Here is a 26,817-nt window from a genome sequence, read left to right on the forward strand (position 1 = left end):
AATGGTTAACTTTAACATTAAAAAATATCTACTCGACTACTGAGTGGAACTGAAAATTTCTTTATTGCAACGATAAACAAATCAATATTGAGTAGATTTGCATTTCTTGCTTTGAACATACTTTTTTAAAGAAATAAGAACAAATCATTCAATATATACAAAAGGCCTCTTTGTCCACGAGCTTGTACCATATATTTGGTAGCAGTTTTAGCTTCTAGAATTATAATGTGATGATGATGTTGTTTGAGGATTGGTTCTTACTAGTAGTTACTAACCAATTTTCTTCACCTGCTGCTCCTTTATCATTAAAAAAAAATCTTTAGTACCATATGCTATCTATTCTTCAATTTTTCATATGATTAAAAATACGATTTAGCTGAAAGATTTTGTTCAATTTAATGCACATTAAATAGAGTGTCACAAAGCATATGACAAAAAAATATTGAAAAAAATTCAATTTGGCTCCGCAACAAAGGGGAGAGAGTCCCGTCACAATCATTAATGGAAACTACGCGGAAACGTGGTCTTTTACCAAAATATCCCTTCTTCCATGGCTCCGCATTGCAGACCCGGATCCGATATTGTAAAATCGTCAAAACGCTGCGTTTACGACCCGGAATTTCTTACCCGACCCGATTTGCAACGGCCAGGTTTAGTTTGGTAAGAATGTTTTGTGTGTGGTTTGTGATCATCTTTGCATCTTTTTTCTTTTTAGTAAACTCTTTTTGAGTCTTTGACTAATCAACGGATAACATTTTTTCCTAAAAAAAGCTCAGGCCTTACAAAAAAAGAAAGAAAACGAAAGTAATCAATTAAATGAAAAAAATAAAAATAAAACACATTATTAAAAAATCATCTTTAGAATTAATTTATTACACTTTAGGTAATTGACTTGATTTAAAAGAAGACTTATTATTATGCGTGTGTATGGCGATGCTAGTATAGCTTGATGATGTTAACCTTTATATCAATCGGGTGGGTAAAAACCAAAAAGTTAACATAAAGGTGTAGGTAAAATGAATAGAATACCAAAAATAAAAGAGATTAATTTGTTGTTGAAGAGCATAAGATTGAGGATTAAGATAATAAAGGAGGCCTTTGGATGAACTTATTTTAATGTTAGATGTTTATGACTTTTTTAAACAGTATCTGTTTTAAAAATAATTGTTTTTGTAGACGCTATTAAGTGACACAGTAAAAATATTTCTTTAGGGAATTGGAATTGAGATGGGGTGATATCTCTCCGCGTCTTGTTCGTTATCTCCTATTTATTGAGAAACTTTTTTTTTATTTTGGATTTTTAAAGTATTTTCCACTGTGACTGTGTTAAAGGCAGAATATATCTAAAGGAAGCTATTAAAATTAAAGAGTTAAGAGTTTACTTTGTATAAATTTATTGGCTTAAATTTCATAGTAATCGTCCTAAAAAAACAGTTGACAATATTTTTTACATAAGTCAAAATTATATATTTAAGGAAGTTCAGTTTGTTTCACTCAAATTAACACTCATTAGTTGCTTATTGAATAAGACAATATTATATTATATTATATGATACGTTTTTAGCTTTTATTTTTTGAGTGCTTCTAATGATTATCCTACAGCTATATGATGACAATGTTTGATTAGATTTGACTAACTAGGTGGAGTATTTAACACAGTTTTTCTTGGCATTTGCTTTTGGAATTTCCCTTTGCTTTAATATCAGATTAGATTAACAACCATGTAATTTATGAATTCATAGAAAAGAATAAAAACTGTATAAAAAATTCTTTTAGATATAAAATAACTAAAAATGTTTATCGTAATTTTAGTTCGGCATCTTATATTTATCGTAATAAAATATAATAATAGTAAGTTATTTTCACAATAAATTACATTATTACGAACTTACGATAAAAGAAATGAAATATATATTGATTTTTATATTCTAATACAAAAATGATTTTTCTCCTTTGACTATAAAAAATTAAATCAAAATTTATATTATAAAAACGTCATTAACATAATCTGTATTGATAAATTAACGGTATCACTTTATTTTACATCACGCACGTGTAAGTGAAACGTTTGAAAAATTAAAGAGTGGATTCGAAGTGCAACTTCTTAATTTTCTTTTCTTCATCATTAATTGTGTACCAAACTAATTTAAATTTGTAAGGATCTATGAATGCAAGTTCGTATTAGTAGTTTGAGGATTTTTCTTTTTTTTTTTTTACATTTTTAAGAACTTTAAAAATAATCATTTTCTATGATTTAAGCTAAACCAAACACTTACTCCAAACACAATCTTAAATTATAATTTAAGGCAATATTAAGACGCTAATGAAAATGCACTTAAAATATTAGTATTACACAGCGTTGAAGACAACAGGTTCTGTTCTCGCAAAAATCCAAACCATAAAAGCATGAATCGTTCATTTCTTATTCGAAAAAGAAATAAAATACAAGACTAGCAATATTGACTCATTTGTCAATTACTCATCCCAATTTCGAAGAAACTGCAATTGATTAAAACTTGTTCATCATTACATTTTAAATTTAATTCTACTGTTTTTGAGACACCTTTGGGCAGAAGACTAAAAGAAAAGCTAACAAGTACAATGTGTAAATACATGGTAAAGCAAACTAATCCGTTCACATTGACTATATGTCAAAAGAAAAACACCTACCCAAACCTTTCCCATTTAAAAAAGAAATAAACACCTAACTGCATTCTATTTTTTTGGTTGCCATTTGCCAATAAAATATTAATTGCATTGCATCAGAAATAACAAAATTACCTAAACGGCTAAACCTATAGCTTCAGTAGAACTTTCAAAGTGCTTCTGGAAAACGTAAATCTGCAGGGCCTGGGCCCAATATCCCTTTTTGTTCGCTTATCTTGCCCAGCCCAATAGCAGGTTCTACTGCATGCCCATTTATTATTTCATCATCTGGCCGAATGGTTACCTGCTAGAAGAATAACATACTTAACAGTAAATGCACCCATAAAAAACAAAAATAAAAAACTATGGATGCAAAACCATGTTGTATTTTAATTGAGACCATTGAAAAGAATATTTTGGCAAAGCAAAATCCAAGAGGCAGAAGTATTCCCATATAATTAGTACTATATAATAGAAAACTGGGCCATGCAGATGAGAAGCAATTTTGGAATTGTCAGCTTGGAAAAAACAAACTCATTTGCTTAAAGAAAGTAAGTTCTGACTGTACATGAAAGCGTAAGATAGTTAGCTAAAGATCACCTCTTTGATTATACGAATAACGATTTTATTTTTGTTTTTTAACTCTCAAATGTACCACTTTCAAAAGAACTTTCCAAATATAATTTAGGCTTAAATATGTGTTCTTATTCCTAATAAATATCTTATTTATGTGTTTGCTCCCAAATAAATTTTTAATGTGTTGAATTTTTAATAAAATAATAATTTTATTTTTAGTTCTTGATATTTATTTTTAATCTCTCTACTAAATTAACAAATTTTATATTTGTTTCTTGATAAAAAAATTTGTTTGTTATTAGTCAAGACCAACAAAACTCGCTAATTTATTAAGGAATAAATATAAAATTTACTAATTTATCAAAAATTAAAATAAAGGTGTTATTTTATTAGAAACTCCGCAAGACAAATTTATCAGAGAACTCGAATATTTATTTATTAGGGATCAAACACATTTAAGTCATTTAATTTTGATTTTATTTTTCCTTTTGATTTTATTATTATTATTATTATTTTAGTACCTGTGTTATGATCAATGTACAATTTTAGTCTCTTAATAATTTATTTCTGAAATTAAGTTGCCAAATTTTTTATTTCCTATATTCAAATATTGTTTTGACTTTTCTTTTTCTTAAATTTCAAGAATTCTCATTTTGTTCTCAAATATCCATAAATTGAATCAACTAAACCATTTTAACCAAAACGTCATATTTCATTCAAATTCAAAAAAAAAAAAAATAACCCTCAGTTTTCTCATCTTCAACCGTCCCTAGCATCGTATTCTACAACATTATCTACAAATTTTAGACAACCCTTTCAAACCCTCTTTTAGGGAAAATCTGTTATATAGTCAATAATTATTTGAATAGGAAATACAAGTTTGAGGGCTTTGAGTAGAGAAAAAGTAACATTTTAGCCATTGAAAAAATTAGGAGATTAAATTCAAACAAAAAAAAAAGTTAATGGAAATGTAAAATCACACATTGATCACAATAGAAAAATTAAATATATAATTAAACCTTTTAGTTCATTTTAAAAATTTATTTCTTTTTTCATTTCTTTTAAATTGATGTTTCCTGAAAATATGGTAAGTAAACCTGACCCAATTTATGAAAATTAAATTCTCATGTCCTACACCATGAATACCGCCTATTAGGTTAGGTGTGTGTAGGTCCATCTGTGAAAACCCATATTTAGTGGGCTCCGCCACATCTAACGTTCAGTACTCAGTAGTCAGTAGTATTCCCCTGGAGCAAGAATTTTCCTTCTATTTTCTAGAGCATGTTGTATAGCTCTCACAATGCCAGTAATGAGTCAATGCTTAATTTGATTGCCAGACATAGCAAGCTTTCTAAAATTAAAATTTTATAAACAAAACCTTTCTGCGGTCTGCATGGTGGACGACACTATCTTTTAAGAGAATGTTAACCCAGCAAGTTAGAGGAATCGTGGTGATAGAATTAAAAAGAAACAAAAGCACCTAACACATTAGGAAATAAAATAAAAAATTATCATAGTAAAAGTGATAAATCAAGGTAAAATAGTCTATAATATATATTAATTACCTCGTCGAGATTATAACTAACATCTGGCAATAATGGAGTCGCAATTGGGGGTGCAATTTCCGGGTCAGGCTTTTGAAATATAAATGTGGTGTAGAGACCTGTATTTAGTGGAAAGTACAGTATCCGAGTATCTCCATAAATAATAGGTGATAGTGAAACCAAGAAACTTGTAAAAAATAACATGATTTAAGAAAAAATGATTAGCGCATCACCTAGTGCATCATATGAACGAGGAAGAAGTCTCCCCCTAGGATCCAAGAGGTTTGGAACATAGTGCGTTAGCAGGCCTGCTAATTGTGCTCTTACAGAAACAATCACAAAAAGTAAACTCAATAAATAGTATTGCAAACCCAAAAACTGCTAATAACAAACATTATATTTGAAGGATTTGGGAGGATCAATGCCCCAGAGAATGCAAAACTAACCTGTTGTCATCATAAAACTCGGTCAAATTTTGAATCTCCACGTACTCAAGACCAGCTTCCCTGGCCAACCTGAGTTTTAAGAACAAACAGTTTTTTTCAAGTTAGTTTTTTTTTTTAAAGTCATAATTGAAGATATGTGGAATGAACCAAATAACTACATGAAGTTATATGATTATCTTGTTTGCTGAGCAAAAAAAAGTACAAGTTATAAATTCATTCTTGTTCTTTCAAAGTTTTAATTTTACATTCCCAGGGGAAAAAAGTCAATTTTGTTGTGTTTGGTTTGGAATTTCTTTATGACTAAAAGTTTACACAAAAATATAATAAAAAATTGGCAATCAGCCTTTCCCTTTTAAAATCAGGTTTATTAGGTAATATCAGAGAACAGAATCAACAGAGCACATTGGGACCAACCAACACACCAATTCACAGTCGTCCACTTGAGTTATGAAATAAGATGAAAACCTGATGAAACTTGGAAAATGAACCAAGCAATGGGTTTCAGCAGAGACATCATTAGCAAATTTTAGCTGGTATTTCTTTCCAAATAACGGAAACCTGGAAATGTTGAACAGATTCAAATTAAATGACAAGAAGATTTTAACTAAAATAACCAAAGAACAGAATAAGCAACATGCAGTTGACCAATTATAGGGATATGTACTTTTCTTCTTCAACTTCAAAAGTAATCATGTAATTCTCTGTCCGGATGCAGTTGGGAACAATGTTTGGCTTCATGCTGCTGCTTTTGTTGTGATAGGCTTCAACATTCCTCTGGTACTTGGCCCTACATGACTACAATGTTAACTTTATCCAGTAAATTTGTGTATAACAATCTCATGCAGACTTTACATGAATGCTCAGAAAAACAATAATGAAGACAAAAGCCAATAGGATTCAAGTTCATAAGTAATGTAATGGATGCAATCTGTATATAGAAAATAAATAAAAACAATTGCAACTAGGACGATGAACAAAATTGTCCAACCAAAATAAGGTCATTCCTGATCTAATTATAGAGTTTTTATGTAGACTTCATCTGAAACCACCTAGCTATTCTTTTACCTTCTTTTTTTTTATCTTTTTTTCTCTCTACTAGACAGAAAGGGACCAACCACATTATAAATATAATGCATCGGGCTTGAAACTACCTAAACATTAACAAATTAAGAACAGAGTGAAAGAAGATGGAGAAATTAAGGACATGGGTGTAAGAAACCAAAAACATAGCCTAACTAAAAGACATAATTCAGAAATCTCACACCTAGGAAAGAATCACAATGTCAGTAGAAGCAGTATTATCCAGTTAAGAGGAACAGTTCAAGAGATGAAGCTGAAAAAGAGGGGCAATGTACATGCACATCTTTAAGCATCCAAGGGCACTGTTTCCAGAATAACAGATACATTTTTGCTTGCAGTGACATCTAGAGCAAACAAATCAGGGTATATCCTTACATATATTAATGTGAAGTGATAACTCTGTGACACCATCAAAATGATTCATTCAAACTGGAGTGTATAGTGGCACAGTTTAAAAAAGTGGTTCCAAATGGGCAAACCCTTAATTAAATCAACAAAAAATTAATTTGGCACTATAAATCAAATGAATTTTCTTCAATCAATAGAACAAATAAAACAGAATACAACAGAGAGACAGCATGCAAGAATAATAGGCCTCTGAGAACTCTCATACCATATGGTAGATGAGTCAGGAGTAATACCAAGAAAATAACCCCCAGGTTTCAGCAGAGATGACACATTATGCAGCAGTTTCCGTGCTTTCTCTTCAGTCTCAAAACACAGCTGCATTAGAGATGCTAATCAGAAGAGGACCAATAAGCAAATCTTAGATGATTAACTAAAACACAAAATTCAAAGAGATAATGACTGCAGATGTTGCAAGCACCAAAGTATTATATTTCAAAAGGACCTGAGCCTCTAACTAGGTTTACTTGTCCTATTTTTGAAGGAGATTTTATCATTAAAAAAATTACAACAATCTGTTAGAAAATAAGATACCCTCAAAACAAGCTGAACAGCAACTGTAGCTCCATCTAAATAGCCAAATAAATTAACAAATACAATGGTTCAAAACATATTTACAAAGTGAATGTCAGACCTGCAAATGCTGCAAACAGCAGACAACATCAGCCACGTTAGTCTTCTCCTCCAAATGCGTTTCTGTATTCTTCTGTAGTAAAACATGAAAACATAAATTATAATTTTGTTTAATTCAATTCAAGGTGGTCTAAGGCGCTAGGGGTTTCAAGTTTCAACACCTTGCAGCAAAGTGTGTGCCTTACTTGACAAAAGGTGATAACATAAGAAAATAAAAAAAATACTTGACTTTTTTTTAATTAAATTTTTCATATATATTCACCACTCAAGCATAACATTCACAGTAAAATTTGGAAAAATCAAGATGTTCAATTCACAAAACCTAATATGCTTGTTGCTAAGAGTCTCAAAAACTATTTTTTAAATACATTCTAACTAGATTATATGTCCTTTAGACTTTAGTATCACAGATAGCAAGTTAAAACAAATGGCTTGATTTTTTTAAAAGAAATTTTTGAAGTGCTGTGAAGAAGGAGTTAAAGGCATGGCTGATGCAGAGGGATAAAGGGTGTGAAACCCTATGAAAATTTGCAGTCAAACTATGGTGAGAGTTAAAGGCAGAAGAGAGAATTGAAGATGATGTTTGTTTGCTCACCGTGCAAGGATCAAGCTCAAAGAACTCGGCAGTGTAGGATTTCCTGTGAATCTCCCAAGCTTCTCGCATTTGCTCTATGCCAGACGAAGGCGCATCTACAGAAGCAGCAGCAACAACAAGAACAGTTGACTAATGAGAATGAAAGGTGAGATTGAGAAGAAGAAGGGAGTACCAATTCCAATGTAGTGGCCAATTTGAGCGTCGACCCATTTATCAGCGTCGGCATCCCCACAGTACAAGTCGCACACCTTGAATGAATGGGAGTGAGAATAAGAATGGGGAAAGGAATAAGCGAATTAAATGGGAAAGAGCTACGACGAACCGTGGCGTAGGGGTGAGCGAAGATGTTGATGAGAGCCATTTTGGCGAAATCATAGAGGCGCTGCTGTGTAGACTGACTCATTCTTCCTCACCGCCAATAATCCTTCGTCTTCTTCACACTTCAACCTCAACTATGGATTCCACACACCAACAGTTCCGCCTTTTTTCTTTTCTGTAAGCACGTTTCCACATTAAATTTTCCCCAAATTTTAAAAAGTAAAAATTAAAAACTGATATTGTAAAGGATTTTAAAATGATACCCAGTTTTTTAAACTCGGATTAAAATAATCAATATTTTATTAAATTAAATAATTAATAGATAAAATAGTACATATAACCAGTTAGGGGTGTTTGTTTTATGGATGGTTTTCGTAATCCTAAACATCCAAAATTCAAAAAAATTATCAAATCTTTATTACAATGTAATAAAATAATTAATCTCAAATATATTTTATTTATGAAAAATTTATAATCTCATGTTCAATCAATATTTAATCTGGACAAAGAAAATAAGAAAAAATTATTCTTCAACCAATATTTAATTCCGACAAAAATATATGTTTTCATTATTTATGGGCATATAAAAAATATTTTTAACCATTTTTAATAATTCAACAAATACATTTTTTTATTAAAAAAATTCAAAAATAGCATTCTCATGTTATATTTCTAATAATAATATTTCTAAGATTAAAAAAATTATACAAGCACTTCCTTAGAGATGATGTATAATTATTTTATTGATTGCAAGACTAATTTCAATTCAAAATTTAGTCAAGCTTAAAAATGTAATCAGATCTCTTACCAATTTATTGTGTGTTACCAATTAAATCATTGAGGTTGCCAAACATACAAATATTACATACACATGTTTGGAACCAAGTTTGAAATGCACTAAGGGTGTAAATGGCTTAGGTTTGATTGAGTTTTGTATATTTTTAAATTCAATCTAATTAAACTTAATTGTGTTGGATTATATTGAGTTTATCTTTTTTTTTTTTTTGCCAACCTAATCCTACTTTAATTGGATTGGGTTGATTGTGGGATTTAGCCATTAAAAAAGTATCACATCTTTAAGTTTTGGAAAAAATTAAACAAATCCCCAAACTCAAAAATTGTAAGGATATTTTAAAAATCATTATTTATAAAATATTGTACTATTCATATGATAAATAGAAAAAAAAATAAAACATAAATATATACTCATGGTATCATTCATATAAAATAATGTTATTATCTTAAAAAAACAAAAAAGATAAAATTTAAAATAATGTAATATCTTAAGATAAACAATATACATTAAGAATGAGGTGTGCTTAATTTTGAGTTTTTATATTAATAATTTAATTGTATGCTGAGTTAAGTTGAAAACTCCAAAATTTGTCACTCAATCCAAATTTAATTGGGTTCATTAAACTAAAATTAATCTAATTCAATGACTCAATCCAACTCACATAAATCTAATTGGATTGGGTTGGATTAGGTGAATTGGTAGATTGAGTTCGATTTGCTTACACACTTAAAATGCAATCCACACACTCTCTCGACAAACAAAGACCAAAAAGCCTTGAATATACTTAAAGTTGCTTCAGGTGGATATGACCTTTGAGTTTCAATTTTTTAAAAATAACAACCAAATTTTAAAATACGTTTTGTTTCTAATAAACTCACTTTGAAAGTTTCATATCATATTAAAATTAATTTAAGAATATTTTTGTGTGATGGTGACAACAAAGGTAATGTTAGTAGCAATGAAGGCGATAGAGATACTAGTGATGATTAAGGTAACATCGGTGGTGGTGGTGATGCTGATGATGATAGCAACTAGTGTTGATGATGATAAATGTGGTATTAGTGGTGATAATATTGATAATGACAATGATGTTGGTGGTTAGAGGGGGGGGGGGGGGGGGAGGTTGTGACAATGTTAGTGGTGGTTGTAGTGGCCATGGCGAAAGTGATATTGTTGGTGGAGACAGTGGGGTGGTTGCAATGACTTTGACAATGATTGTGGAGTGACTAAGGTGGTGATAACAATGACATTGATGGCGGTGGTGATAGTGACAATAGTTATGACGGTAACAACGATGATAATAACAATGGTTTTGTGGTGACAATAATAAAAGTGATATTGGTAGTAGTGACAAAAAAAAATAATATTATCAAATATGAGAAATGTGTATTTTTTTAAACTAAAAACTAAATTCGCATTTTTTTTTAATTTTAAAAATGAATGTAAAAATATTTCAAAAATAATTTAAAAATTACCGTGTTGTTATTTGCAATTTGTATCCTTCCACTCTCACTAGGATTTAGCTTAGCCTTGATAGTGAATTTATTGATGCAAGGTATAAACTATTAACCAAAACAAGTATAAGCCATGATTGATTTATTAGAAAGTACTCTATAAAATCCGTTACAAAGTAATTAGATGCTCTATAAGATTTTCCCTTTGTAATTTATTGGGTTTCCTTTTGAGCATGGTCCATAGCAAACTATTATTGTTGTGATGATCAATTAAAACAGTCTATTATCTGCTTTTCTTGCTTCCAAGTTTTTCTCATACTATAAAGGATTAGCATCCAATGTAGGATTTTGAACTGTGTCTACACAGACGAACAGTTTCCATGAATCCCAGTTTTCAAATTGGATATATCATTTTGTCACACCAAAATGTAAAACATAGAAGAGCATAAGGAAGAAAAATGAAAATGAAAAAAGTTAGAAAAGGCAAAGAGCTTTTACTGGAGGAACTTTATGCAGTTAAATTTGTGTAAGTGATATTTATAAAAAATAATTATTATAGTTTATCATTTCATTGTATCATGTTAAATATTTTATTCAATTTCATTCATATCTTTCTTTACCTTCTAAACACATGATTATAAATTTATCTTAAGATGTTTCTATTTTAATGTTATTATCATAGGTTCTCAAACTAAAATGTTTTCACTTTTAGAAAATATTTGAATAATAAGAAAATAAAATTATTTTTAATTTAAACATAAATACATCTAATTAATAAGGAAAATAAATAAATATCAATAAAAAATAGAAAAAAAAAACATTACTTTGAAAAAATTACAAATTATGAAATCCATTCTTTCTAAATAGATCTCATAACACGTGTAAAAAAATAAAAAATAAAACATACGTGGACAAAATTATTCACATTGAGAGATCAATAACATAAATTATATTATTTGTATAAATATTTTCCACTTGTATTATTTAGATAAATATTTTTTATTTATAATATTTACATAAAAAAGTCTAAAGTCATAACTTTCCACTTCTATTTTTTTTTTTTATAAAAAAAACCATTAGAAGTTGTAAAAGGGAGTTCGCCTTCGATGACAAAGTCATATATGGACTTATCCTTGATTGGATAATTATTCAAAATCCACTCCCAATTGATAATGTCCAAAAAATTACCCTCAAATGGTAAAAAAGACACAAATAATAGATTGTGTTAATTATTATTTATTTTAAAAAATAATTAGAAAATTAGATAAAAAAGTTAAAAATTAACTTTTAAAAAATAATACTTCAAAAAAATATAAAAAACTACTTAAAAAAAACTATTTATTAAATAATCAAATAAAATTTTCAAGTTAACATTTAAAAACATATTTCCAAACACATAACCGAGTATAATATTTGTGATTGAAAGAAAAAGAGAGGCAAACGTGGAAGGCTCGAATCGAAACGTGCCCCTCAAAAAATGTAACTATAAATAAAGGCAGGCACAGACTCCATTCTTCTTCCATAACAAGCTCTGAAAAGAAGAGAGAGAAGGTGGATAGGGTGATACAGATTACAGAGTTTGTGTATCCATCTTCGTTCGTCGCTTGGCTTGTTCGCCTTCACTCTCCGACATTCACATCATTCATCAGGCAAGCAACGCCCTTCTCTTTCCCATTTCTTCTTCCTTCCACTGTTCTCTCCACTTTATGTTTTCTATTCGTTATTTTCGGTTTCTGAACCCTAGCGTTTCACTTTCACGTGGCTTTCTTATTTTCATCGCTGCACGATAGTGTTATGTCGTATTCTGGGCTGCTGCATGTTCTTTTTTTTTTTTCTTTTGTTCTGTGTAACACACGTTTAGAACTTTCTAGCGAAACTGGCTATTCTTCGTTATTTATTATTTAATTTGATTTGATTATTTGATTTGGTACTGTATTATGGAAAAGAAAACCTGGAAATGGAAGGAAATATAATTTATGGATTATGATTTGTTTCCTTATTTAGAGCGTATAATCAGAGGTAGCCAGGCTTAAATACGGGAAGGATAAATTTATTTAGGTATCATATTTTGTCAGAGATAGATTTGATTGTCTCGTCTATTTTGTACAGTGATTGTTTGATGCTGCAAATACTATATTTTATTGCTGTTTTTTTGAAACTGATATCAAGCTGCAAACTGTTCTGATTGTTGCGTATACATAATTATTTTGTGTAATTTATTATCACGTTATGCCCAAAGTGGAATTTTAATTTTGTTTTTTTCTCTCCTTTTTTTCGATGGCTTATTTTCTTAATCAATATCTCCCTTTATTTGATTGACGATATGTTCCGTTCCGTTCGGTACTTTACTCTGTCAGTGATCGAAAGGCCAAACCTAATTTATATAATCAAATAAAATTTTATTACAAGACCAAATAAAATAGGAAAGGCAATCTTTTCCAGGTTTGGTCTTGGGGGGGGGGGGGGGGGGTGCTTTTAAATTGAGATTCTTCTTACTTGGCCATTGTTTTTCCACTTTACTCTGCTATTTAGTCTGGTTTTGTAAGTGCTGCTATTTTTTATTTTTATTTGTTTTATGAAATATGGTGGGATAGTTTTTTGTTTGTGACCACTCATGTGCTTATTTTACAGAGACTGGAGCCTGCGAAGAAAAGAATAATTTATGGAGGACGGCGCAGGAAGAGGTTTGGAATGCCAGAAGACTATGGATGGGAAGGTGAGTAACAGTAATGGGCCAGAGAAGGAAATTCCTTCTTGTTGTCTGAAGGCCAAGGCTTCAATCCCCGAGTCAGAGGCAAAATTCCATTCCACTGTTGTTTCTGGGTGGTTCTCAGCTTCTCAAACTTGCTCTGGTCATTATCTGTTATTTGTTTTCTTTATTTTTGACTTCCATTTCACTTGCAAGAATTAGACCTGATTGCTTGAGTGAAAGGATCACTGATGTTTATGACTTTCTTCCGCTTTTTCTTTATAGGGAAATCTGGGAAAGCTGTTTATTTCAACAACCCAATGTGGCCAGGTGGGTGTAACTCATACATATGCAGTTCTGCACCGTTCATGTACATTTGCTTTATTGCAGTGAGAGCTTGATAGTTTGATGCACCGCTCTTTTATGATGTTTGATAGCCTTAATTGTAAATCTTGCTTTTTTAAAAACAACCATAATTTTCTTTTGACAGCCTTCATGATTATTGTAAACTTTAGATACCATTGATTCTTCATAGAGAAGGCTGAATCTGGAAAATCATATTGTTTGAAATTGGAAAATTACTTTTGGCTAAGGAGACTGACCTAAATGTTTGATGATGTTGTATTGAACATTTGAAACTGTTTTCCTTCTTTTTTTGAACTACAAACATGATAACCAATGTCTATATTTTACAGTCATGCATAAAAGCTCACTTTCATAGTTGAGATGTGTATTGTGTATGAAATGATTGCTACTGATGGCTTTAGTATCTATTCTATAATTAGGAGAAGCCCATTCAATCAAAGTAGAAAAGATCTTATACAAGGAAAAGTCGGAGTACCAGGAGGTCTTGGTTTTTGAGGTTTGGCCTCTTCATCTTATAATGTACTATAACTTTAACGTGAAAGGGATAGATGCTAATCCTTTCATTTTGCAGTCATCAACTTATGGGAAAGTGCTTGTACTTGATGGAATAGTTCAATTGACTGAGAAGGATGAATGTGCTTACCAGGAGATGATAGCTCATCTTCCCCTCTGTTCAATTCAGTCCCCCAAAACTGTAAAGCCATTTGATCTGATGATTTTTGTTCTGAGCTTATATTATGACTGTCGAATAAAAAAATGAATTGCTTCAGTTTCAATTTAAAAGTATTGTTACTTATCTTCATTAGGGAAAATGATCTTGCAAAAGCTTTACTGCATACTTTGTTATTCAGAATTTCAGCAGTGCTTCTTTTTGTTCTTTAATATTTCTGTCAATGATAGCCTTGCTTGTTGTTCCTATATTTTATGCTCTCATCTGTATGGAGAAAGTGTTGAAATATATGAAAAATTCAAGTTTGATTGAATTTACTCTACTTTTTCAATATTTTATTTTTCTTTCCCACTGTCTTCATAGTCTGTTTAATGATTTCTTATGTTCTTCATTCAGGTTTTAGTTGTTGGTGGTGGAGATGGTGGTGTTCTCAGGGAAGTAGCCCGCCACAGCTCTGTTGAACATATTGATATTTGTGAGATAGATAAGATGGTTATTGATGTAAGTAAAGCCATATTTCAATCATTAATATAGATATTTCGTTATTGAGAATATATATATATATATATATATATATATATATATATATATATATATATATATATATATATATATATATATATGCTGTTATGGTTATTTTGTAGGTTTCTAGGAAATTTTTTCCACAGTTAGCTATTGGGTTTGAAGATTCTCGAGTACATCTGCATGTTGGTGATGGTATATATTTATCTGCTGGTCTTGTTTTAAATTTGTTTGAGTTGCCTCTTCTGTGCAGAATTTAGTTTGTTAATTTTTTTCCACCCATTTTTGGCAGCTGTTGAATTTCTTAAATCTGCTTGTGAAGGGAAGTATGATGCCATAATTGTTGATTCCTCAGATCCCGTGGGTATGTCGTTTCAATTTAAAACTATTCATCTAACATATTAGAACCATGCTCTTTTGGAATTAATATTGAACAAAATGTTGTTAAGGAATCAAATAGTGTTTTGATGGAGAATTCAGTTTTGACATGGCTTAACTAGATGAGGTTGACCTGAACCCTTTTACTGCATCTGGTACTTTGAATGTTTAGTTTGTTATGTTGGCTGGTAAAACAATATTGATAAACCATCTACATCTACCTTACATGCAACTCTGAATTTTATTGAAAAGTTTAATTTTGTTATGGTTTTCTTATGCTAAATTTTATACTTTGAATTATCCACGAACCTGTTAGCCACACGCTAATTATACCAAAAGAATTAAGAGATTAAGATTCCTCTATTTTTGGTTATTATTATTATTAACTAACTATTTACAGGATCAATTTTGCGATTTAGGTCCTGCCCAGGAACTTGTTGAGAAACCTTTTTTTGATACAATAGCTAGGGCACTAAGGCCTGGCGGAGTTCTTTGTAATATGGCAGAAAGTATGTGGCTTCATACACACCTTATTCAAGATATGATCTCTATTTGCCGAGAAACATTCAAAGGTTCTGTATGTTATGCTTGGGCCAGTGTACCAACATATCCTAGGTATTTGTACTTTTAAAAATGTTGATATTTCTATTCTACTTTGAAATTGCTTTGATGTTTCTTTTAGAAATTCATTATATATATATATATACTTTTGCTTGCACCTGATGCAAGAGTGAATGCAGTTTTTTCTTACAGTGGTGCAGTTACACCGGAGGGTCTCACTTGTGTGGCATACCATTATAGTAGGACCCAAGAGATGATGTTGGAAAAAATCTTACCATAAGTCAATCCTAGCATTTCTGGTTGTCACATTGTTGCTTTAGTGTGTTAAAGTTTCAGCTAACCATTTTGGGAGGTTTCAAAATTGAAAATTATTTGATTTGATTTTGGAATCTGCGATTTTTACTTGCCTTATAGGCTAGCATTTTGGAATGGTGTACTAATAACTAACAAATGGCTTCTCAATGGCAAAATCCAAATCAAAAGAGTGAACTCTGCTACCAAGTGCCAATCATTTTTTTGTTGAGAAATGCGATTTACATATGGTTTATTTAGATATATTGGTGATGGTGTGTTGTCCAACACTCTTCCTTTGCATGCAGTGGTGTGATAGGCTTTCTTCTCTGTGCAACAGAAGGGCCGCCTGTTGATTTTGTGAATCCTATCAATCCCATTGAAAAGTTGGAAGGTGCTAATGAGCACAAAAGAGAACTTCGATTCTACAATTCAGAGGTAAAATATAAGGTTCATATAGATAGTTGATGCTTTTGCTAACATAACTTATACTGGTACGAGTTGTCTATTTTTCTTTTTGGAAAATTTTAGGTAGCAATAGCATGTAAATTGTGTGTGATTTTCAAAGTTTTGCTCTGGTTTGTCAATTGCATTGTGGACTGGCGTCTGAAAGAGTTCATGTGGAGTTTATTTGTACTTTTGAAAATATTTAACAATCCTAATGTTTTTTTTATATCTTTTTTGAACAAGTTTCCTGGTGCAACTAGTCAATATAACTTTCTTTTAGCTCATTACTTATTCTTTAATTGAACACACTTTAAATGCTAGTTGCTAACTGTTGATATATTTACATGAAGTAATCTATTGGTATGTATGCTTTTGCAGATGCACTCAGCTGCTTTTGCGTTGCCTGCGTTCTTGAAGAGAGAAGTGAGTGTGCTCCGTGATCTCTCCCTTCAGTAGCAATGCATGATGATTGCCTATTGTAACCCCTAAATAAGAAATTTTGACGACATGGTCATTGACAAGTGTGGGATAAATAGGAATCTGGTGTGATTAATTTTAGGTTTACCAATTATGTGTGTTGTGGAGTCTGATTAGCTAGGTTAATCTTAGTCGATTTCAGATGGCTTTCTCATATCTAGTTTACAATGCTATATTATTTAGGTTTTTTAAGCACATACTCCTAAGACGCGCATTATCAATTATTAAATAATACATGGAAAGAATTTGCGATGGGAATGTAGGTTTTTAGAAATTTGATTTCATAATGAAACTTTCTCGGCATGTATATTTTATTTTATGCATTCATCGTAAATTTGGAACAGTTATTGATTTGAATGTTAAGTATTAAATAATACCATATAATTAGTCTCTGATTTCAATGAATACCTTGTTAGTTTAATGAATTTGCGGTGCCTTAAAGCCTGGATTGCGTTGTATATTGCTGTGGGGTTCAAACTCAAACCTTGTTTTGGGGCTTTGATCATGCGAACAATTAAAAACTTGTGTTGATTTTGTTATATCAAATGTGATATTATTGTGGAATATCTAGTTTGGTAGGGAAGAAATTATTAATTGGACAATATTATTCCCTTAGAGAACGTTTGAAGGGAAGAAATTATAAAGTATATAATTTCACATTTTCTTAAAAAAGTTTCTAATTTCACATTGAAAATATGGATCAAAATTGGATTTAAGCATTTAAATTATCTTTAATCTATTTTTAAATAATTCTTAGTTTCAAAATTTTCTTTTAAATTATAAACCATTTTTACAACTGATTTTGGATTAAAATGAAAATAGTTTTTAATACCAATTTTAGGCCGAATTCAACGTTATTCCAAGGCCCAACAGAATCCGCGAAAGGCAATTACCAAAATCTAAGTAACTAGCGCGCTTTAAATACTACTCTCCTCACTGTCAATGTAAAACTATAATTATTATTACTATGTTATTTTCAAATTTATATGAAATCATATCATTTAAATTACTATTAATTTTAAATTAAAATTAAACTGTTAATTATTATGATGAGTATCTTACTATTTTAAGTTCTAAGAATCCTATTTTTTTATAAATTATATAAAAAAGGTTTAAATATCTTTTTTCTTTATAATTTAGTATTTTTTGTCCTTACAAAATAATTTTTTGTTTAGTCTTTTAAATTGTTTTTTGTTTTTGTTTTTAAGTCTTTAAAATACTTTAAATAACACTTTTGAACATCGGGAAAATGTTATAAGGATGATAAACAAACTAAATATAATTTGCAAAAGACTAAAAAAAGAAAAATAACTTTACAAGAATGAAAACAAAAAAAAAAGCTAAATTGCAAAGATTAAAAAGTATTAAAACCAATAAAAAATCCTATTTTTAAAAGCATTATTACTATCTTCAAATTTAAATCAAATTAAACATTATTTTATATTTTATGTATTGCTAATTTGATTCACCAAAATAATATATTGGTAAATCCATTTACGGGGATTAAAATATTTGTTTAAATAAGTACAACACGTAATGAAGTACTCACCAAAAACTCTCTAAAATAACAATAACTTCACTAAATGCAAAATTACATTAATAGATGATGACACAATTTTAAATTATTTTTGAACGGAAGATTTTCCCGTTTTGCATTTGAAATATCACCTCCATTAACCCAGCAAGTAGAAAAAAGAAAGAAATAAATTGGTCATTTTTTCTCGGTTTCATTTACGAATGAAATACTTCAGCAACAATCATATATTTATATATACAACTTCATAGTTTATATTTTACAGACATCTTTACACTAACTTAACAAATAAAATAAATAAACGAAATGCCATTTTGGCCCTCTATCAAAAAAGGTCATTTGATGTGAATTTTCCTTCACTCTCATCCCTTCTTTTCTTATTACAGAACCACCAATTTTTTCCACAACTATTGTTCTTCAGATGTAAAATCAGGCTCAGCAGGCTTCTGCAGCAACATGGGTGATATTCTCTCTGGCACCCTGGCCTTCCTTGTGCCATTTCTACGTAAAAGTCTAAGTGCATTAGCTGCAAACCTTGAAGCATATATTGTGGCACCTAGACTTGGTGAACTACCACCTGCTTTGGACAATGCATCTTGCAGCCTGTTCTCCTCTTCCCTAAGAGACTCTTCCAGCTTCTTTTTACCATAGCGCCTCCACGCTGCTTGTATGAAACATGCAGCCCATGTACGCCATTGTTGCGAATAAAACCTGAAAGTGTGGCGAAGCTGCTTGCTATGAAGGCGCCGGAATTGAGATGCAACGAACTTCAAGTCATCGGCTTTTAGAGCGAAAGCTTCCACTTCTGAAAGAGTTTGGACAGTCCTAGTTGATATGGGAAGGTTGGATGAGGATTGAGGATCTAGTGCCCATGTGAGAAGTTCCTCTCCACAAAAGTCACCAGCCTTGAGGTATTCAGAGTTAAAGAAGCCTGTTCTTCCACCATTAGTGGTCACAGTCAATAACTTGCCGCGCATGATAAATAGCATCTCATCAACAGGATCTCCTTCCCGGACAATGCAGCTTTCTTCTGTGTATAGCACTGGCTTGAGTCGGTCACACATAGCATCCAAAAGTTGCTCGTCCATGTTCTCAAACATTGGCACCTTAAGTTCATGCAAGAGAAAGATTTTAGTTATTACTAAAATATTACATGGAAAATGAACTATAGCTTCAAAACTTCCAATAGCAACAATAATTGGTTTACTTTTCAAGAATTGTCTAAAAAAGTTAAAATCCATCAGGCTGCGGACTGCCCCTCTTGATATCCTAAATATTTTGAATTACCAAAGGATTATGGATCCTTCTCCAGGACACCTAGCTAGTTTTAGCACAACGTGATCACAACTATCTTTATCATTTCTCAGTGCCCAGTAAATGATTTGATTACAACATAAAACTGCAGTGCTTCAAAATTTCTAATGAAAACATGCACAACACTCTCCTTTTAGAGAGTTCAAATGTATGTACAGAACATGTTCAAACAAATTACTAGGGAAAGCAGTAAAAATATACGGCAAATCATGTGAATCTTATTCACTTGATCTACCTAGAATTAAAGTTCAGAAAATTTTTAATTTTATTAAATCAGAATTTCTATTGGATATACCATATCTTCCTGTCCAATGTTCCATTGGATATTCTATCAAGTACTCACCAACCAAAAACAAAGAAACCCCAAGCAAATTTTCATCTTCAATAATTAAAAAAAGAAACAAAGATCATAGTCACAGTAAAAGAATGATAGCAACACGATGTGAAAAAAAACCCAAGATATGGAGAAACGTACCCTCATCAGCAAAGCCAGGCAAAGATGCCGCTTGATATCCCTTCTTAAATCCTTGGGAAGATCTCGAATCAAACTGTCTTCATCAACACCTCTGGTTTCTTGCCATTTGTACTGCTCATGTCGTCTGATTCTTTCTCTAAGGCTGTCAGGGAGTAATCGATGGGACATCCACTGTTCTGCATCTCTCCTTTTCACCCTCATTTCCTCCAATCTGGTGGTTGTTGACTGCAAATATGTCTGTTCCAAAAAAGATATTAGAGTCAAAGTAGAAGAATATTTGGCCCAGGTTTGAAACTAGCTTCCAAGCAGAAATGTGGAGAAAAAAAAAAAGATTGAGGTCCAGGATTTTAGGGAATATAAAAATGAAAAATATGATAAGAAAAAATAGTTAGATAATTCTGGAAGAGGAGCATTAGAAACAGATATCTTTGTCCATGCCTACCTAGAGAGAATTACAATAACTTAAATGTACAATAATATACATTGTTCACCCTATTTCAGGCAACACTTGCAGGGAAAAGGCAATTAACACCTTTGGGAAGACTATTTTTTCATAACCATAGCTTATAGAATTAACAACCTCTACTTCACCAGGACAACCCAGAAAACAGAATTCTACAAGAGCTGATGTTCACTCCCAAAAAATTCAAAAGTTAATAGTGCACATTCTCACTAACGATAAGTCTATAATTTTAATAGCAGAAGGAAGTCTCTGAAAAAGAAAATCTTAATTGGAAGATTCCCTAAAAGAATGATACTTATTCAAATTAGATATCAGTTCCTTCTTTATTTGTAACAGTTCTTAACTTTGGCGGTTCAAATATCTCTATTCCGTACATATTCGTTTAATTAACCAACAATAAAAGAATTTATAGCACCAAAAAACTGTTATCATCAAACAAAGGTGGAGGGAGGCAGATCACGGGAGGAAAATATGGCACTGCTAACCATTTTATTCCAAAATCAACAAATAGTGCTGCTTGCCAGTATTACTGCTTGATTAACAGACAATAAAGAGATATTTGACACCAACCTGCATATTTCCAATGAGGAATGCAAATAACACCAAACCAGCAATTGAAATGAAAATTGCAAAGCAGATTTCCCAAACATAGGTACTTGTTGCAAGGTTCTGACCAAGAGAACTGCAATAGATGGAGGTATATATACAGAATGTCAGATAACTTGGTAAAAATATGCTCAACAACAAAATCAAAATTCAAAACATACTAACAACATGCAACTTCAAAATTGACAATTGACTGACACCTCTGCCAATCCCTCACCTCACAATTGTGGCATTAAACAAATTCAAAACTGAAGACCAAACCATTTCCACATGCTTTTAGAATATACAATTGTTGTCATTGAAAATTAATGCCATTCAAATTGCAAGGACAACAGACACAGAAACAAACCCACAAAAACACATGCATTTCACACAAACACAACACTTGGGAAAAGATGCATTTATTGAGTATATACACACTGAAAGGCAGAATACTTTTTATCCAAGGGATGTCAGCAAACAGAACTGTAAGAAGCAGTTCTATGCTATGAGGATGCAGACATATGGAGTCCAGGCACAGCTACAGGCTCCTAGCACCACACTCATAACTGGCATCAACTCAACAAAGTTGTCACCAAAATAATGAACACATTGCAATGTACGGTTACTTCATAATCTTAAAATTAATAGCATATAATAAAAAAATAATCAATAAAGCACACCTCAAATTTCTTAGGCCCCACCAAAAGCAATAAAAGAACTTTTGCGGGAAATCTCTTGACTCCACAACTCCAGATTGAAGGGCATCAAGAAATATTCCAAAATTAAAGAGCGTTGTATTTTGAACCTGTATTGGGCAAGAAGCATTCAGGAATGCTGACATTGTGCCCAAAACCTGATGATTATCACAATACATAGCTGCTGTGTTACATGTGCTATTTCTTCGACACACATCTTGCCAGCACGTGGTTTCTCTTTCTATAGAAAACAAGTACCAAAAGGCACCAATAACCTAAGAGCAACAAGTAAATCAGCAATCAGAGGCAGATGATATCATTTTCATTAGTGAGATCATTTGCACACAAAAAAATGCAACAATGATATCAAATCTAAATATGCAACATTGGGAACTAAAATAAAATGGTGCGGACCTGAGAGTTTGAAACAACATATAAACCAAAAAACCATGGACACAAGGTACATCATGAACACAAGGACACAGAAAAACCATGCAGTGTTTCCATTAGCATCAAACACAACTATGTGTATGTCCAACAAATGTATTGAAACTACAGGGGTTTGGGTATAGAGGGAAGAAAAGGAGATAATAGAGACTAAATACTCTGAAATTGATATTATATCAAATGATGTGCTACAAAACATAAAGCACTGATCCTTATTTATACCAACACTAGAACACAATCCTAACTAAATAGAAAGAAATCATGAAATATTAGGAAGTATAAAAACTAATCCAAAGAGATAACCTAAAATATTCTAAATAATTCCGAGATAAAATCTAGATATTCTTAAATATCCTTTGTGTAAGAAAATTCCCAGGTTCAAGTAATAGTGTATAAGTTTGCCTAAACAGAATAAGGATATAAGTCATAACAAAAATGAGTTTAAAGAAAGCAAAAAAAAAAAAAAAATTTAAGATATTATAGGGCAATTGACTAATGGCATAGTTAATATATGAAAAGTGTTATTAATGCTGAAAATAACCATGAGGGCTGATGTTATCAAAAGCAAAAACTTAAAAGTACAATATTTACATAAATTGGTCTACAAAAATAATAATAAAGAAAATAACTGAATATTACCTTCAATTAAAGTGTTGTTCTATGTTCTTCCAAAGACTTAAAATCATTAACAATTGAAGAATAACAACTTTAAAGAATATTTGAGAATATTATAGAAAATCTTATCAGTGCCAACTAAATATCGATAATTTCTAATATATGTATGTATCTATGTACATACATTTAAAAGTTTGGGCCCCCTGGGAAACCCGAAACCCGGAGATGAAACACAGCAGCAATAGAGGCAATTAATTGGAGGGGGGATTAGCCATGGGAATAAAGTGAAGCTCTAGATTTTAGCCATGACATGATGTGTTACATTTCTTACAAAACATAAAGCACTAACCCATAATTATACTAGATATTAGATCATGATCCTAACAAAATATTTTTTGGTTACATCCTAACAAAATATGGAAACACATAATTACAAAACATCAACTTGAACCGCCGAATTGTGTTATGTTTTAATTCATATACAAACTCGTGCTTTGTAATAGGTTGAACAAAAAGGTTATGTATCAAATCTGCACACAACTAAAACACTGAATCATATCCCCCTCTCCCCATCCCAAAACTACATCTCAGTTATCTAACTAGCATAATATACACACACAGGGATCATAATGCTGTTGTGTGCGTACACATCATCACAAGAAGGGCAAATATTTGTGCCTATCAAACTTTCCTTGTTTAATCTAGTGATCAGGCAAAATAAATCCACAATACATTCAAACAGAAACACTTAAAATTATACAGATTATGGCTTTATAAAGAAAAAAAAACAATGATCTCAGAAACAAAGTGGCAAAACTAAACAATAAATTTAGTAGAAAGCACTATAACAAAAAATTATTCTCAGTAATGTACACGAGAAAAAGGAAAAATAAAAATTGCAGCATAAACTTACATGACTTGCTAGCATGTAAAGAAAGAGATTGAATGCAGCTCCAGCCCAAGCTGTTTCAGTGAGAATGCCAGAGGTCCTAGTAACTTCTTTATATAATGGAATTATTCGTAAAAACCGTGGGATATATTGGAAGAAGACGATAAATTTCAGCAAGGTCTTCGTATTCAGTGATTCAGAGCCGCTCAACTTTGGAATGATAATTAAAATTGCCACCTAGCAATATAGAAACAAGTTTTGAGTCAAAATGAACATATTGAATTAACTCAATGAATTTTTTTTAAAAATAATTTAAACCCACAAAACTACATAGATATTAATCTTGGAAGGATAAACTTAATCACTAGTTACAGATATATCTTCTGAGTGAGTCCACGTGTTTAACATTCTACTTTATAAATGCGATCATTTGGAATATTAATCACAGCAAAAACAACTCAAATTCCTAGAGAGAGAGAGAGAGAGAGAGAATGTGAAAACAAAAGTTGCATTACATTCATGCACAAACTCATCAACCCATAGTTCTTCACGCGTTATTGGGATGTGGATGTACAAAAGATGAAAATCAAAAAGTCCAACAGCAGAAAGAGTTTCCTTACCTGTGGGAGGGGAAGAACGGCAAGAATGTCAATTAAGAAGTATGATGATAGGTACCGCATTGCTATTGCCCAAGCATCTTCAACCAAAACACCTCTTCCAAATACTCGAGAAGAGGGAGCAATAAATCCAGTACGAAATTGGAAAATGATATGGATTATATAAAAAATATCAGAGAAAGATCTTAAAACAGTTGCTGTAATTTCCATTTTTCTGTCCATTGAAAGACATTTCTTGTTATCATCAATCACAGGGACATAGAAGAACAAAGGATCGAGTGATACAGCAATAAGACATGATAATACAAATATCTTGTTCCACTTTTGAAGGAAAGGGCCCTGCGGATCAAGGATTTTCTTTCTAGAACTAAAATTTCTAGAAAGAACTCTGTTATAGGGAAGAGATTTGAATGATTTTCTAAATCTCTTTATCCCCTCCGAACTAGATTCTAAACCCCTTTGAAACTTCTCAGAAACTGAATTTAGTGTATTCCTAATACTCCCCGAGCGTGTTACGTGAATTGCAGGAGAGTTGCTCTCGGAGCCCTTGTCTGAATTCCAATCCCGAAATCTGAACATCATATAAAGAATAAGACTCAGTTCATGATTAACTATCTGATAAACAACATATCCAAAGCTAGGGCAATAACACTATGAAATAGACATACAGGCACAGAAGAGACAATTATTGAATAAAACTCCCGAAAAAGGGTACCAATTATAAGTGTTTAAAGCATTTTGATGTTGAAGAGTGGTAAGTAACAAAAGTTAAGAGCAAAAAATGGGAAGCCTTATCACAAACATGAAAGACTTGCCCCCAATAACAACTAAAATTCTTCTGAAATACCATGAACAGCATCACAGAGACTAACCTAACAAATTTGTCTTGCTGAAAATTCATGACTGTAGCCTAGTTCAAAAGCAAGGTAAAATTCAACGAATCAGTGTCGCGCAAACGTCACAGGACAGTAAATAGCTTCTTCATGAACCTGAAAATCTCACGGCCTACTCCTGAAATAGTAAAAACAAGTGAGACATCCACAGTTAGATATTCCAATTATCTACCAAAACAGAGACCAACTCATCAATAGGGTAAAACAGCCGCCCAAGCACCTTGCGATATATTGATCCGACAAAAGTGACACCAATCAAAATCACAATAAGTCCACAAAATGAAATAAAACTTCCAATAATGGCCGACAAAAGACAAACACATTAAAAAAAAAAGTCAGCGTGATAGCCACAAATATAGTTTCCCTCAAATTTGTCAGCACACACACATACAAGTACACATCATGATATGGATAATTACCGTGTTTTGAGGAATTACTAAAACAGTGTATCATTAATCATCACGGACGAAATTCCAAGTACACATTTAATGATAACAATAATTCCATAAAAGCAAGACAAAACAAATCTCCATCCCCTATCCTTGTACAAATTAAATAACCTGATCAATCAAGCGAATAGTCAAATTCGCAGCCAAGTTGAAGGAAAAATAATTAGAGGGAGAAAGCGACGGAGCAGTTACTGAGGAAGAAGAAAGTCAGAGTGAATTGAAAAAAGTATATAGAGAGTGGTTGAGAGAGAGAGAGAGAGAGGAGAAGGAGAAGAAGAGTACCGGAAGAGAAGTAAGGAAGCAAAGAGCGTGAGTAGGGAACGGCGAGAACAACATGTGAATGATTTTTGAGGAATGAAAAAGAAGAGACTGAAACTGTGACAGAGAGAAGAAGGTTCGTGGAAAGCGGGAAGGAAGAGATGGTGTTGAAGACAAGGATGGATAAAGAGACAGTTGGTGTTGAGGATGGAAGCAAGACAGTCTTGTCTGTCGCGGGACCCACACTCACTCTGCCACAGTATTTCATAATTTACTGTCTGTTCTCGCATGGTCATCGGTTAGTAGTAGAGTGTGAGTCCGGTCAACCACCCTCGCCCTGCTAATGCACACAGCCGTATCATAAACTCCAAATCTTTACCTTGTAAAAGTTTACCAGAAGCACCTTAATCTTTGAAAGTATCTTGCATTTAATTATTCATTCATTGGAGGTAACAATTTCAAAACTATATCTAAGTGAGATGATTCATTTTATATGAAAGTGATACAATCATATATATAACTTACTATGTGTTAAAATTGATGTCCTATGATCAACTTTTAAATATTTTTATCCTAATGATATCATTTCAAAAATATTCCTCAACTAATTGAGCTATTTTTAATGAAACTCTTATTTTTTATATCAAATTTTAACAAAGGATACTTTAATGAAAGATATTTTTTGT

General features: G+C 31.8%; 3 protein-coding genes across 8 annotated transcripts; 1 reads left to right on the forward strand and 2 right to left on the reverse strand.

Moving 5' to 3' along the window:
• Window positions 1-2,475: 2,475 nt before the first annotated feature.
• LOC114410311 (mRNA cap guanine-N7 methyltransferase 2-like) lies at window positions 2,476-8,425 on the reverse strand. 4 transcript variants are annotated; one of them, XM_028374213.1, is made up of 11 exons: window positions 8,248-8,425; window positions 8,098-8,173; window positions 7,926-8,020; window positions 7,332-7,400; window positions 6,906-7,015; window positions 5,877-5,999; window positions 5,678-5,770; window positions 5,213-5,281; window positions 5,000-5,088; window positions 4,788-4,885; window positions 2,476-2,950 (listed from the first exon to the last, which is right to left on the reverse strand). In XM_028374213.1, the coding sequence occupies exons 1-11, from the start codon at window positions 8,326-8,328 to the stop codon at window positions 2,816-2,818; spliced, it is 1,038 nt and encodes a 345-aa protein (XP_028230014.1). In that variant the 5' UTR covers window positions 8,329-8,425; the 3' UTR covers window positions 2,476-2,815. The 4 variants fall into 4 exon arrangements, with proteins under 4 accessions (XP_028230014.1, XP_028230013.1, XP_028230015.1 ...); XM_028374212.1 differs by having other exon boundaries at window positions 7,332-7,403; window positions 8,248-8,424; XM_028374214.1 differs by lacking the exon at window positions 2,476-2,950 and adding an exon at window positions 4,311-4,702 and having other exon boundaries at window positions 7,332-7,403.
• Window positions 8,426-11,991: 3,566 nt separating this feature from the next.
• On the forward strand, window positions 11,992-17,201 carry LOC114410313 (spermine synthase-like). 2 transcript variants are annotated; one of them, XM_028374216.1, is made up of 11 exons: window positions 11,992-12,142; window positions 13,125-13,345; window positions 13,468-13,512; window positions 13,968-14,044; window positions 14,120-14,242; window positions 14,615-14,719; window positions 14,863-14,935; window positions 15,033-15,104; window positions 15,538-15,733; window positions 16,279-16,408; window positions 16,796-17,201. In XM_028374216.1, exons 2-11 carry the CDS (start codon window positions 13,156-13,158, stop codon window positions 16,871-16,873), a joined length of 1,089 nt encoding a protein of 362 aa, XP_028230017.1. In that variant the 5' UTR covers window positions 11,992-12,142; window positions 13,125-13,155; the 3' UTR covers window positions 16,874-17,201. The 2 variants fall into 2 exon arrangements, with proteins under 2 accessions (XP_028230017.1, XP_028230019.1); XM_028374218.1 differs by lacking the exon at window positions 11,992-12,142 and adding an exon at window positions 12,954-13,034.
• Window positions 17,202-18,593: 1,392 nt separating this feature from the next.
• On the reverse strand, window positions 18,594-26,382 carry LOC114410314 (cyclic nucleotide-gated ion channel 1-like). 2 transcript variants are annotated; one of them, XM_028374219.1, is made up of 8 exons: window positions 26,156-26,382; window positions 25,404-25,542; window positions 24,535-25,102; window positions 23,939-24,151; window positions 21,949-22,238; window positions 21,251-21,362; window positions 20,218-20,454; window positions 18,594-19,534 (listed from the first exon to the last, which is right to left on the reverse strand). In XM_028374219.1, exons 2-8 carry the CDS (start codon window positions 25,430-25,432, stop codon window positions 18,836-18,838), a joined length of 2,148 nt encoding a protein of 715 aa, XP_028230020.1. In that variant the 5' UTR covers window positions 25,433-25,542; window positions 26,156-26,382; the 3' UTR covers window positions 18,594-18,835. The 2 variants fall into 2 exon arrangements, with proteins under 2 accessions (XP_028230020.1, XP_028230021.1); XM_028374220.1 differs by lacking the exon at window positions 26,156-26,382 and adding an exon at window positions 25,985-26,114.
• Window positions 26,383-26,817: the final 435 nt, after the last annotated feature.

This window comes from Glycine soja, chromosome 4 (assembly GCF_004193775.1).
Source record: "Glycine soja cultivar W05 chromosome 4, ASM419377v2, whole genome shotgun sequence".
Taxonomy (NCBI): domain Eukaryota; kingdom Viridiplantae; phylum Streptophyta; class Magnoliopsida; order Fabales; family Fabaceae; genus Glycine; species Glycine soja.